The following is a 12,233-nucleotide window of genomic DNA, read 5'->3' as shown; positions in this document are numbered from 1 at the left end:
GCTTGAGATTTCTCTTCATCTCTCTGCGTGTTTAGGACTGGGCCCGGCCGGGTCCGTATGACCAGCCGATGGTGAACACTCTGCGGAGGGTGAAGGAGAGAGTGAGGGAGAACAGTGAGTGCAGCAGCTCCAGAGATGAAGCTCACAAAGCCAGCCCCAATTCCAGCACTCACAGTAAACCCAGGGTGAGCAACACCACACGACGCTCCATTATTCACACACTCCTCCAGCTGAGGCAGGTGTCAGAAAATGCAGACAAGGACTGATCCAAAAATAGGAACGTGTGTGCATACATATGATGTAAATCTTGCTTATTTAAAAGATAGACTTTATTATCACAAGTACAGTTCAGTGAAATTTTTTTCTTCACATATTCTAGCATGTTAGCATCTGATCAGTAGCCCAGGGCCTTAACCACGAAAAAAAGGGCGAGGTTCAAAACCACACCTTACCACTCTGTTGCTTTGGAGTCCAGCGCCTTAAGCCACAAAAACAGCAGTTCCCAGGTGTTGTGTGTTGATCTCATTTCAGTGCCTTATAACCTGTTACGTTTGCTTTTAAACATTAGTATCGTTTTAACTAAAAACAATTAAAGCCGTCAATCATCTTCATTCTCGCTTAACAATTCGACAGCACGTTATTCATGGTGCTTTCCACCAGCAGTGGTGATACCTGAGAGCTCTGAAGCGTGCGTTGTCGAAATTTCTACACATTACCGAGTGTTTCTGAGGCCAGAGTTCACACACAAGTAGTAAAGCTTTTGGCCTTCTATGTTTGTCATGTGTTTAGGGTCTGGTGACTGTAAGTTCCCATCCTCGAAGCACAGTGACTAATCCCAAGGTTTACACTTAAATTTGATGTTCTGTTTCTGAAAGGTTTACATTTTGTTATTTCACTGTAAAACATTGCATGTAGATTTCACAGTAACTTACTGTCCATTACTTTTTACAACTGTGAAACTGTATTGAATGCAAAATGGAGTCTACAGCAGTGCAGCACTGTTCTTTTACATTAGCACTAATTTAGCTATTATTAGAAATGCACTCTTACATACATGCATAATAATCTTTGCAAGAGTGTAGTCACTGTAAAATACAATATTAAAGCTGTTTTAGTGCACATAAACAAAATCCATGAAACTATATATATATATATATATATATATATATATATATATATATATATATATATATATATATATATATGTATACACACACACCGATCAGCCATAACATTAAAACCACTGACAGGTGATGTGAATAACACTGATTATCTCATTACAGTGGTACTTGTTAAGGGGTGGTATATCTTAGGCAGCAAGTGAACAGTCAGTTCTCGAAGGTGATGTGTTGGAAGCAGTAAAAATGGGCAAGCATAAGGATCTGAGCAACTTTGACCAAAAGGGCCAAATTGTGATGGCTAGAAGACTGGGTCAGAGCGAGGGTCATGGGCATCCAAGGCTCACTGATGCGTGTCGGGAGCGAAGGCTAGCCCGTCTGGTCCGATCCCACAGAAGAGTAGCATAAATTCTGTACCATAAATTGCTGAAAAAGTGAATGCTGGCTATGACAGAAAGGTGTCAGAACACACAGTGCATCGCAGCTTGCTACGTATGACGCTGCGTAGCTGCAGACCGGTCAGAGTGCCCATGCTGACCCCTGTGATTTAAACCCATAATCCTAAATATATAAACATTTTTTTCTTGCAGAAAAGACAGAATCATAATCACGTCCATTATTCCCACGTATTTTACAAATCCCCCAGCTTAGCTATGAGGCTTTCTGAACACTGATATGTAAAATACCCAAAGTCCAAAGTAGAGCAATTCTGCAAGAAAACCACAGACCTTGCATTCTTGTTTTTAAAGGGCGCACTAACTTACGACAAACGTACAGCGAGTCACATCGGCCCAGTGATCAGCTACATATACGATTCTGAAACATATACGATTCTGAAATATATTTCTTATGCAACTGATTGCTTCTGGGGTTTCCTGTATATCTCCTGATATTCTCATACTCTGTGTGTGTGTGTGTGTGTGTGTGTGTGTGTGTGTGTGTGTGTGTGTGTGTGTGTGTGTGTGTGTGTGTGTTACAGGACGAAGCTCATGAGGAGCTGGCCGTGTGTCTGTCTCGTGGTCTGTCGTTGGATATACCACGCAGCAGCCGGGAATCTGTTCAGGGTTCCAGCGGCTACAGCACACAGACCAACACACCCTGCTGCAGCGAGGACACCTACAGTGAGTGTGTGTGTGTGTGTGTGTGTGTGTGTGCGTGTGTCACGGTGTGTCATGGTTTTTACATTAACACCATGATCTAAGAATAGCATTAAGAACACTGAAATATCCCTGTCATTACAATATTGCTATGGATTTTGCTTTATTTCGTCATTTTTCCAGTCCTCCAAATAAGCTCCGCCCCAGGAAAAGATTTTGTGCTCAGTCTAAGTCTCCTATAAGCAAAGCTTTTACTGTACTATTTACAGTTAATGATGTCATAATCCACTTGACTAAAATGCATGTGAACGCACCTTTTATTTGTGTATTTATTTATTTAAAGTTTAATCTATTCCTCATATGTAGAAGGTGTGTGTATGAGCCTATAGTGTAACCCCGCCCCTAGAGAGAGCGAGAGAGAGATAACGCAGCTTTAATCTATGTGCTGTTTCCATGAAGTCCAGATCCTCTAGCTCAGATTGCAGAAGTGTTAGCAGTTGACCTCAGTATTCTGGATTTCACGCATTTTAAACCGGTTGGTGTTGTGCTTCCGCCATCTAGTGGCGAGAATAATGAAATGCAAACGAAAAAAAAGATTTTTTTGGATCCCAGACTACAGACTGTCCATGCAAAACATGTTGGTCTTTCTTTCTTTCTTTCTTTCTACAGTATTTGATTATGAGTGCCTGCCAGGGGGCGGAGACCAAGACGGAGAGTCACAGGATTGCGACTTGCCAGCCCCAGTTCTGCAGAACACAGACATCAGCCAGTCATATCGCAGAACTTTGCCAGCCAGGCGCCCTTCTCCCTGTGGGCCGGTTAGCATTACACCGGGCGTGGCCACGATCCGGCGCGCGCCCACTTCGAAGCCGAGCCTGTGGCGCGGGCCGAGCGGTCACGGTCCGATCCCTATCAAAACCCCCGTCATTCCTGTTAAGACACCCACCGTGCCCCTGCCACTCTGCAGCGAGGACGCAGCAAACACCAGCGATCCCTCGCCATCACCCACACAGCTAACACCCAACTCCGTCAGCCAATCAGATGCTCCGGCAGAGCAGGACGAGGTGGGGCCTGACGAGCAGGAGGGCAGCATGCTGTCATCTATTCGGCGAGGGGTGAGCCTCAAAAAAGCGATGACCAACGATAGATCTGCTCCGGTTCTCGAATAAAGAGCGCCGCTGCCTCCGCCTCCTCCGCCTCCTCCGCCTCGACCAATCAGAACTCAGACGTAGCTGAAATGGTGGAGATTTTTAGCAACAGTACTAATGTTGTCACGTGTAGGATGGGTAAAGTAGTACATATGTTTTACAGTGATTCAATATATACATAAACATTTAAGATGAGATGTTAATGTTATATCATATTACACAACAATGACATTTAGTGGCTTTGTACATACAGATACAGAATATCTGGTTTGAAGTGATTCTCTTTCACTGTTGATTATATACTAGATCTTTCTCTGCTACCAGCCCATCCTCCTATAGGTGCCAAAACTTTGTGCCTCGTATTGTATTTCCTTTTATCTTATTCGAATCAGGAATTGCAGAACCGCAATCAGAGCTGCGCTGGACGTTTACTCAAGGAGAGCGTGTGCGTTTTGTACATTATATCTGGTTTATGGGGTTTGAAGGCCTCGGATACTGCAGCAGTTCCTGAAGAAGTCTCTCTTTTGTTGTTTTTGGGAAAAAGTGAAACAGTTCTCTCAGACAGGACCTGGAACGGCTTACAGCTATTGGCTGACGCATGATATCTTCTGTCAAAAATTCAACTCTGGTGCATAATTTTCACGTATCGCCGTGCTTCGGTGCCTGCCATCAGCACATTGTTCTCACTGAAACCAACAGTAAGAGATGTGCATTTAACAGACAGCCGAATGTTCTTGTGCATGCAGCTTACACAGCCTACACTATCGAGAATGTGCTCAATGACTTTTCTAGTATCTCTATCTTTTTAAAATTCTAATGAAATTGTGTCTACTCTCAAACGTCTAGCAAACAGCTGCCTGATACCTTTTAATGCCAGAATGATGTCATCACTGAAATCCCGGGCCTGTGAATCTGGACTAAGCTTTCACACACACTCAGTAACGTAACTTAGACAGATTTCAAATCTTATAACTAAGGAATAATACACAAAGTGGCATGTTGTTATATTTTCTAATAACAGCACATCTCAAAGTGTTTTATTCCTCTTATACCACAGCCATTTGCCAGCGATTACAGATTTTTTATTAGTTAAATATTTGTATTTTTAATGTTGTAGAACGTCACAAAACAAATTAGTTCTTGTCATCACTTCCTTTATAGCAGCTATAAACAGTTGTTCTCTCACCAGCCTTTTTTTTTTCCTCTTTTGTAGTTTATTAGACAAAAAAACACACAGCTTGTCATTGTTTCTGAGAAACCACAAAGTCCTCAGTCCTGAAAAAGTTACAGCTTTACCTCTGACTGTTACCGCTCTGACACTGGAGACTCCTTCCATAAACGTTAAACAAACACCTCCCCACAGAAAACCTCACCATATCAACGATTGCACGCATTTTTTTAATCCGTTTATGTAGAACGTCCACCGTACAAGTCCCTGTGTAAGCTGTTACTATAGAAACCATAACATATTAGAACATTGATAGGATGAGATAAGATGTACCTTTAATGATCCCCTATAGGGGTTTAGTTGACACAGCAGCACAAGTAGGAGGAGTAACATCAAAGAAAAGAAAAGATTTTACCTATACAATAGAAATAATAAAAACTATATAAATATATAATATAATATAAACCTGGAACTACTGTCAGAGCGGCTGTTATAGAAAATGACCAATCAGATTTGAGAATTCTCCAGTGTTGTGGGATACTGTTAAAGGTGCACTTAGGGGGAAAAAGATTTCTTTACCCCAGATGTGGACAGAACATCAAAACGTGTTTGCTGTCTGATGTTTGTTTCTTTGGTTTCGTACTAAAGCTACGAGGTTAATGTAGCTAGCAAATAATAGAAGTCACTGGAAATCTTGAACCACATCCACATCCAGTTCCTCAGAGACGTCACACAGACATGATGCAGTTTAGTTTCCCACACAGTGGGATTTATTGTCATCTGTAAACATGAACAAAACCACAGTAGGTCATTTAAATATGAGATCATGTAGCTCGACATTGTGGTTTGGAACAGGAATATGAGGATTTGGTGAAAAGACTGGAGGTGACTTAGACTCAGTAACAGACAGGTCTAAGTGGTTGTGGTGCACCAACCACGAGTGGATCACAGTGGTGTCTCTCAGTGTGTCAGATTCAGCACAACAGCTGCTACACAGTAACACGAAGTCTTTCCCATCTTCTCTCTCTCTCTCTCTTTCACTCTCTCTCTGTGCTGGTTAATAGCAGGGAGCAGTGTCTGATGTAAAACACTCTTTAGAGACGGTGTGGAAATGCACATCTTAAAACGAAGGAAAAATCCAGTCCTCGGAAGATCTTTCGGTTTAGAAGTAGCAAAGAGTGGTTTTTTACACGACCATCAAGTTTTTTTTTGTTTTTTTAACAAAATGTTATTGCAGTGGTCCGGTCTCAATGTATTGACTTTTCAGTTCTTTACATGTATTGTATCTTTAATAGCATTGAAAGTACAAGTACAAGTACAAGTACAAGAGAAGTATTTTGGCTGAAAAAAAAAAAAAATCATGCCAAATGTAGTTAATCAGACAACACATATTTGTTTTAGTTTTCCACTGGAGCAACAAGGATAATAAAGCTAACAAGTAATGGAATCTTATAGCCACCAGTTTAGCATCATGCAGACTGTATCCAATTTTCAATCAGTGTTATTAACTAACAGAATAAATCTGTATTCAAATGATACAAATCAGGTGAGAACTCTCAGACTTTAGGCCACGCCCCTTACCTGAGCCTGCTGAGGAAATGGTTCGCTTGTTTCTGTACAAGTTTGCGTGACACTAAACTGCAGGCTGTAAGCTTCTTTTACTTTTTAGCTACATTAGCTGTGTACTTTCAAAGCTTAAGAAGCAAACGTCAGACACAACGCGTCTTGTCTGATCGATTACATTTGAAAATTGTGTACATTTCATCTCTGGCTGAAATATTTCTCCGTTTCTCTGAATGTAAAGTATAAACCTCTAATCTCTGGGTCCGAGTAGTCGTTTCCTCTCTGCCACGTGTGTAATAAACGCTCAGTGTGCTCTCTGCTGTATAACAGAAAGGGTCTAGAATGTTCTACTTAGCTGATGCCTTACGCATATGATGCTGACCGTGTGTGTGTGTGTGTGTGTGTGTGTGTGTATAAATTACTATCTGCAGAGATATTGTTCCTGAACAGTAATGTAGCTGCTCTGTCAGTAAACCGTGACATACGTGGCTCACGTTTATGAATGTAAGGATTAGTGTGTGAGGATGGGGTTTAGAAGTGGTTCGGATAAAGACTGCAGTTTTGCTCAGTGCTTCACTTCTGGAGTTTGTTTCACGTGTCCAACTGCTGTTTTAGCTAATAAAATATTAACGCTAACGTGTCGAACATTCATCTGGCATTATGTGTTTATTTAACACTTCATTTCCGTGAAGTCCAGTCACCTGATAATTGAAATTAAAAAAAAAAAAATCTGCATCAAGGTCAGTCCAAATATTTTTTTTCTCTCATTAAAAGAAGTGGATATTTGATTTAATAATCCATTAAATGACAAAATGATTGCTATGTAAAGTTTTAAAGGGTACATCCCACTGAACATCCCACTGCAAATCTCGGGGCATTAACATGGACTTCATCTCCCATGAAGCCGTAAGACTGGAGTTTCAATTGTGAAGTAAAAACAAAAACAAACATTTGATTGACAGATTTATTTATTTATTTGAATCTTAAGCGCACTGGGTGCTTTACATGTCTGTACAGTCTACAATTACACTCCACACACACACACACACACACACACAGACACTCCTGATCCCCTTAAACACACACAGACTCAAACTTGATTAAATCCTGCTGCTGCTGTGAAGAGAGAGTGAATGTCTACCAATTAGCACTGAGCGCATGGAGATTGTGCTAATTCGTACGTTAGCATGTTGGGTCAAGCCGTTCCTTTGAACACTGTCTGGGTCAGAGGGCTGTAGGTCACTAAGTGCACTCAGGTGGGAGGACCATGGAGGCAGAGGAGTGTGTGTGTGCTTTGTAATGTGTGGCGTCTCACACGGGCCTCTCACATGGGCCTCTCTCTGGGCCGGGTCACATACTGCCACCACAGTGGGGGGAGATCGCCCTCCTTGCGGGCCGGAGGAAGAGCCTCGGACCTGGGGCCATCAGATGGAGTCTCCTCCTGCAGCTGCTTCACCTGCAGCCCAAACACACACACACACACACACACACACACACACACACACACAGTTGTTACTGCTCACACACCCGCAGCGTAAACTTCCCCAGTCACTTCAGCCTTCACTAATAATTCTAATGATTTATAGACTACAGTGAGTGGAAATGTTGCTATTAAAAGCAATGAGTGAAATAATGCAAGACGAGATCAAAAACAAAAAAACACACATTTGCTAAAAATGCCAAACGTTTTAAAATCAATGCATGAAAATATAAGAAATTATATCCATTTTTGTTTGTTTAATTGTAAAGAGCGCTATAGTAAACCCTGTGTAAAGTGTAAATCAGTGTGTAAAGGGTATGTGTATATACTGCAAAGATAGATAACACTTTTTTTTAACTTACTTTTAAAAAAAAAGCTAGTAATGTCTGTTACAGTCTGACTTTTCTTTAACTCATTTAGACCTTTCGTATAGAAGGTTTACACAAACGTGATGAACCGTCAGCCAGGTAGATTTAGAAATTTGTAGATAAAATTTAATTGAATTGTTTCTCAAACCTTTAATTATTAAATAACTTCAGATTTTACTGCTGTACAGTGCAGATGAACATTATTTAAATGTGTACAATAACATTCTGCTCATTAATTGGAGCTGTGGAGCGTTTTATTCCCGAACTATCCACTGAGAGAACAGAGACATTACTTACACGTCTACTTGTTGTCTGCGTTTCAGATTAAATGATTCCAATTCAAGTGATTAGTTGAACAGAACAGTTTCTTAATAACTGTAAGAACTCAATAACATATAATTTTGATAATTTCCAACGCCGTAACAAAAAGTAAAGAAAAATCTCGGACCCCACTTTAAGAACCACTTCACTAACGCAACACATTTAATGCGAGACGAAACAAAAACATGATCATAAGCTGTGTTCTCTCTTATTCTGATTAATTCTGTTTTTAAACCCTGCTGTCTGACTTTGCATGTGCAGGGGGCGGGGCTTATTTTATACACACGCCTCCTCAGTGAAAATGGAAAAAAGTCTGTACTTGCTCTTTAAAAATGTTTATCCAATGAGAGATAAACATGCAGCGGCTTTAATACAGTCTTAGTAAAAGATTTAGCATTATGTTGTATGTTAATTTATACCGTCGCTCATCTTTTTGTTTCTGAACAGATTTAAAAAGAAACCTGGCTGAATCTACTGTTCTACCGAGAAGAGACGCCATATTGGTTTAGTTACAAACGCAACAAGCGCACAAATTAAACCAGAAGAATTTAATATGTGCATTTAAATATCAGTGTCCAACTCTAAACTAAAGCGCTAGTTGATTTTGTTGTGTGTGTGTGTGTGTGTGTACACACCTCATTCTCCCAGCTCTGAGCTCGCAGCTTCTTCCACTGCTCTCTCTTGGAGAAGTAATCAGGGAACTCGGCCTTCTCAGACGGATGCCAGTGATCCAGAACCCATTCAGGAACCTGAAAGAAAAAAAAAAACATCAACTATGAGAAATCAGGGAGAACAAGCAGGTACAAAATCTACAAATCAGAGTTTAATAATGTTTCTTCTAAGTGTTCCTGTATATTCCTGTATACACTCTGTACTGCAGGATCGAACGCACACACTGTCTTACACACGTAGTAGCTTTTGTGCAGAGAATGAAGCCCCTAAGAAACGTTTCACACCTGTGAGTCTGGCTGTGGAATCTGTATCAGAGTGAAATTGACACTTTTGGTTTGAGATAAAAGAAAAAAAAAATCCCCCTATCTACCCCCTTCCTCATACATGAGCTCACAGACACCTACGATTGGCTAGTGCCACTGTGACTGACAGGGGAGACAGCGAACGCCGCGAACGCCCCGCCCACCCAATAGGGCCACTCAATAGGGCCACTCAATAGGGCCACTCAATAGGGCCACTCAATAGGGCCACTCAATAGGGCCTTTTGCACCGCTTTAGTTCCAGAACTAAATTTACGGTACTAAAGTACTGGGCGATTTTTCGCGAACTATTTCCCAGTACCGCTTAAAGGGTTGCATTCGCACCGACAGCGGGCACTAGGAAGTGACGTAAGCCGGTCGACAGCGACGTCATTTGTGCGCGGCGTTCAACAACGGAAACAAAGAAGAACAACGGAAACAACCGGAGGATGGAGGACGCTGTGATCGGAGCTGTGTTTTTGTCGTGTCTTGCGGGTTTCACAATAACGGACATGGAATGTCGACGTATACGTGAAGCGATTGAAAGAACGGTATGTTTACACGGCGTTTTAAATCATGGCAGGTGAGGGCGTTTTCGTACGCGCTTGGCCAGTTAACGTCTACTTACGTCACGGATAGTTCCAGTTGTGCTGGTTAGACCCTGCGCCGGAGTAGGAGCTAATTTGGTTCTCGAAAAAGGCAGTCGGTACTAAAATCACACCCAGTTCCGGAGGTGAGAAAACGCCAAAAAGTGGGTAGTTCCACAATTAGCTCAGGTACTATGAAAAGGTTCCCGCAGTGCGAAAGGCCCTACTGAGTGATAATTCAACGAGTTTCTTTCCAAAAAGCTCAGCTGACCCGCCTCTTTCACATTTCCGGTCCACACTCAGAAGCCGAGTTTACCTTGTAGCACTCGTATCTCTCGTACGAGGTTCCGCCGGGGGAGTCGGGGAACAGGTAGGGCTGAGGATGCTGATTCGCCCAGAACTCCTCCTCCGCAGCTTTCAGCAGCTTGGAAGCCTTCACCATGTCCTTCTCATTCTTATGCTCATCAAAGCGAGCCCTCAGCATGCAGGCGTAGAAGCGGTACTTATCTCTGAAACAACAAGAAACACCACTGGTCTGAATACGCCGAGCTGCTCGAGATGACTGGGAGTGAAAACACACGTCATAACGCAGGTCTAGAACCTTTACTGAGTGATACAGATGTTCAGAGATTCTTCTTCTTCTTCTGAAAATATCATATAATAAGACTGTTAATATACAGTTTGTTTTACTGGAAGTGAAATATTAAGTTTTTTTTATGCTAGAAAACCATATGGTTAATGGCACAGCAAGCACCTAATAAGATACCTGGTACTATGTAAGAAATAAAATTAATTAAAAAAAAAAACACTGGGGGTGTTCTGTTCTAGAAAATTAATCAACGACAGTCTTGTGTGATGATTATTTTCCAATAACAACACATCCCAAAGTGTTTTATTCCTCTTATTCCACAGCAATGTTTGGGAAGAGTTTTTTATTATTATAATTATTTATTAAAGAACACCACATTGTACTTTTTATCCATTTACAGTTACTTTTAATGCTGTGGTCCATAATGTCCATAAAACAAGTTAGTTCCTGTTCTCACGAACATTATAGCAGCTATAAAGAGTTGTTCTCTCACTTCCTGTTGAAGTTGATAAGAGAGATGTTGTGAAGACTTGTGGTGGAAAACTTCAAGTTACAGCTTCACCTTCGACTGTTGCAAAGCGCTGACACTGGAGACTCCTTCCATAAATGATGTTAAATAAATATCATCTCATTGAAAACATCACCATATCAGATAACCATAAAATCTGTTTAAGTGACGCTTCTATCATACAAGTCCCTGTGCATGTTGTTACTTTAGACGTGATAACGTATTACAGTTTGCAGCTTCACTATTGTCAGAGCTGCTGTTATAGAAAATTAATCAACACTTTCTGACCAATCAGAATTGAGAACTAAGCAAATAAAACCAAACTACTCTGGTATAAAGGGAATAACACACTTCAGGACTTCTTGTAATTAGAAAATAATCATCTCACAGTGTGGTAACAGTAACTCAGCTTCATCACACCACTCTGTTGTTGATTATTTTCCTATAAAAGCACTACCCCAAGTGTCTTATTCCTTACTTATCAAAGAAACAAGCAGCTGATTGGAGCGGTCATGTTCTCTTTCTGTATTGTCAACACTTTTTTGGATAAACGTATATTAGGATTTGTACGGTCTCATATTACGGCACTGCTGTTTCGCTTGTGTGTTGTGCTTTTGAACTTTTACCTCAGAAAAAAAACTTCATATCGAACAACTTCATATCGTGCATACCGTATCGCCGATGTGATATTTCTGTCTATACCGCTGACCTGACACTGAGGCATTTCAGGTGCTAAAGCTCTTATTCGGCGTCTAACAAAATAATTAAAAGAATTACTAAGTTCTAGTTTATATACACATCTTAATGCTTATATACAATCTTAATGCACATCTTGCTATTATTATTGTTAATTGTTTCAGATAATCGTTGTTTTGCAGTTAGCATTAGCCACCTGCTAACGTCTACCAGCTGAATGACCTGAACGTCCCAGCGGTTAAGCAGTGACCACATTTCAAACTAAAAACTTATTCTTTTTTAATAAAAAAAAATAAATTAAATAAATTAAAGTCTCTGAACAGTACCTGAAGACGCACCACGACTCGATGTGCCTCAGAGATTTTTTATAAAGCCGTAAGACTTTCTGCTGGTGGGTCAGAAACGCCGCCATTTTCTAGCTCAACTGTCCCCCACCAGCCGCACTGCACTGCGCATGCGCAGTAATGTCTCCCCAGCCCTGCACATGCGCAGTAAGACCGGGTCCTGACAGCAGGCTGAATAACAAATGTCTCTGTTCTTTCTTTAGTAATGCACTCTGTAGGACAGACAACTGTGCTGTTCACACCCTATATAGTGCACTATATTTCAAATAATAAGT

At 41.1% G+C, this 12,233-nt stretch overlaps 2 protein-coding genes across 7 annotated transcripts in view; one reads left to right on the top strand and one right to left on the bottom strand.

Moving 5' to 3' along the window:
* Positions 1 to 6,743, top strand: part of LOC113547142 (MTSS I-BAR domain containing 1) — a 39,252-nt gene extending 32,509 nt beyond the window's left edge. For 5 of the 6 annotated variants that reach the window (XM_053236837.1, XM_034307598.2, XM_034307600.2 and 2 more), the window contains 3 exons: positions 36 to 185; positions 2,098 to 2,239; positions 2,885 to 6,743. In XM_053236837.1, coding sequence (XP_053092812.1) covers positions 36 to 185; positions 2,098 to 2,239; positions 2,885 to 3,384 — 792 coding nt within the window. In that variant the 3' untranslated portion in view covers positions 3,385 to 6,743. The remainder of the gene's footprint in view (positions 1 to 35; positions 186 to 2,097; positions 2,240 to 2,884) is intronic. The other variant, XR_008302286.1, reaches the window with a different exon arrangement.
* A 301-nt stretch (positions 6,744 to 7,044) lies between these two features.
* Positions 7,045 to 12,081, bottom strand: ndufb9 (NADH:ubiquinone oxidoreductase subunit B9). The gene is made up of 4 exons (XM_026947309.3): positions 11,941 to 12,081; positions 10,138 to 10,330; positions 8,899 to 9,012; positions 7,045 to 7,550 (listed from the first exon to the last, which is right to left on the bottom strand). Exons 1-4 carry the CDS (start codon positions 12,024 to 12,026, stop codon positions 7,419 to 7,421), a joined length of 525 nt encoding a protein of 174 aa, XP_026803110.1. The 5' UTR covers positions 12,027 to 12,081; the 3' UTR covers positions 7,045 to 7,418.
* Positions 12,082 to 12,233: the final 152 nt, after the last annotated feature.

Source organism: Pangasianodon hypophthalmus, chromosome 9, assembly GCF_027358585.1.
Source record: "Pangasianodon hypophthalmus isolate fPanHyp1 chromosome 9, fPanHyp1.pri, whole genome shotgun sequence".
NCBI classification, from domain to species: Eukaryota; Metazoa; Chordata; class Actinopteri; order Siluriformes; family Pangasiidae; genus Pangasianodon; species Pangasianodon hypophthalmus.
This window is presented reverse-complemented; position numbering and strand designations above follow the sequence as displayed.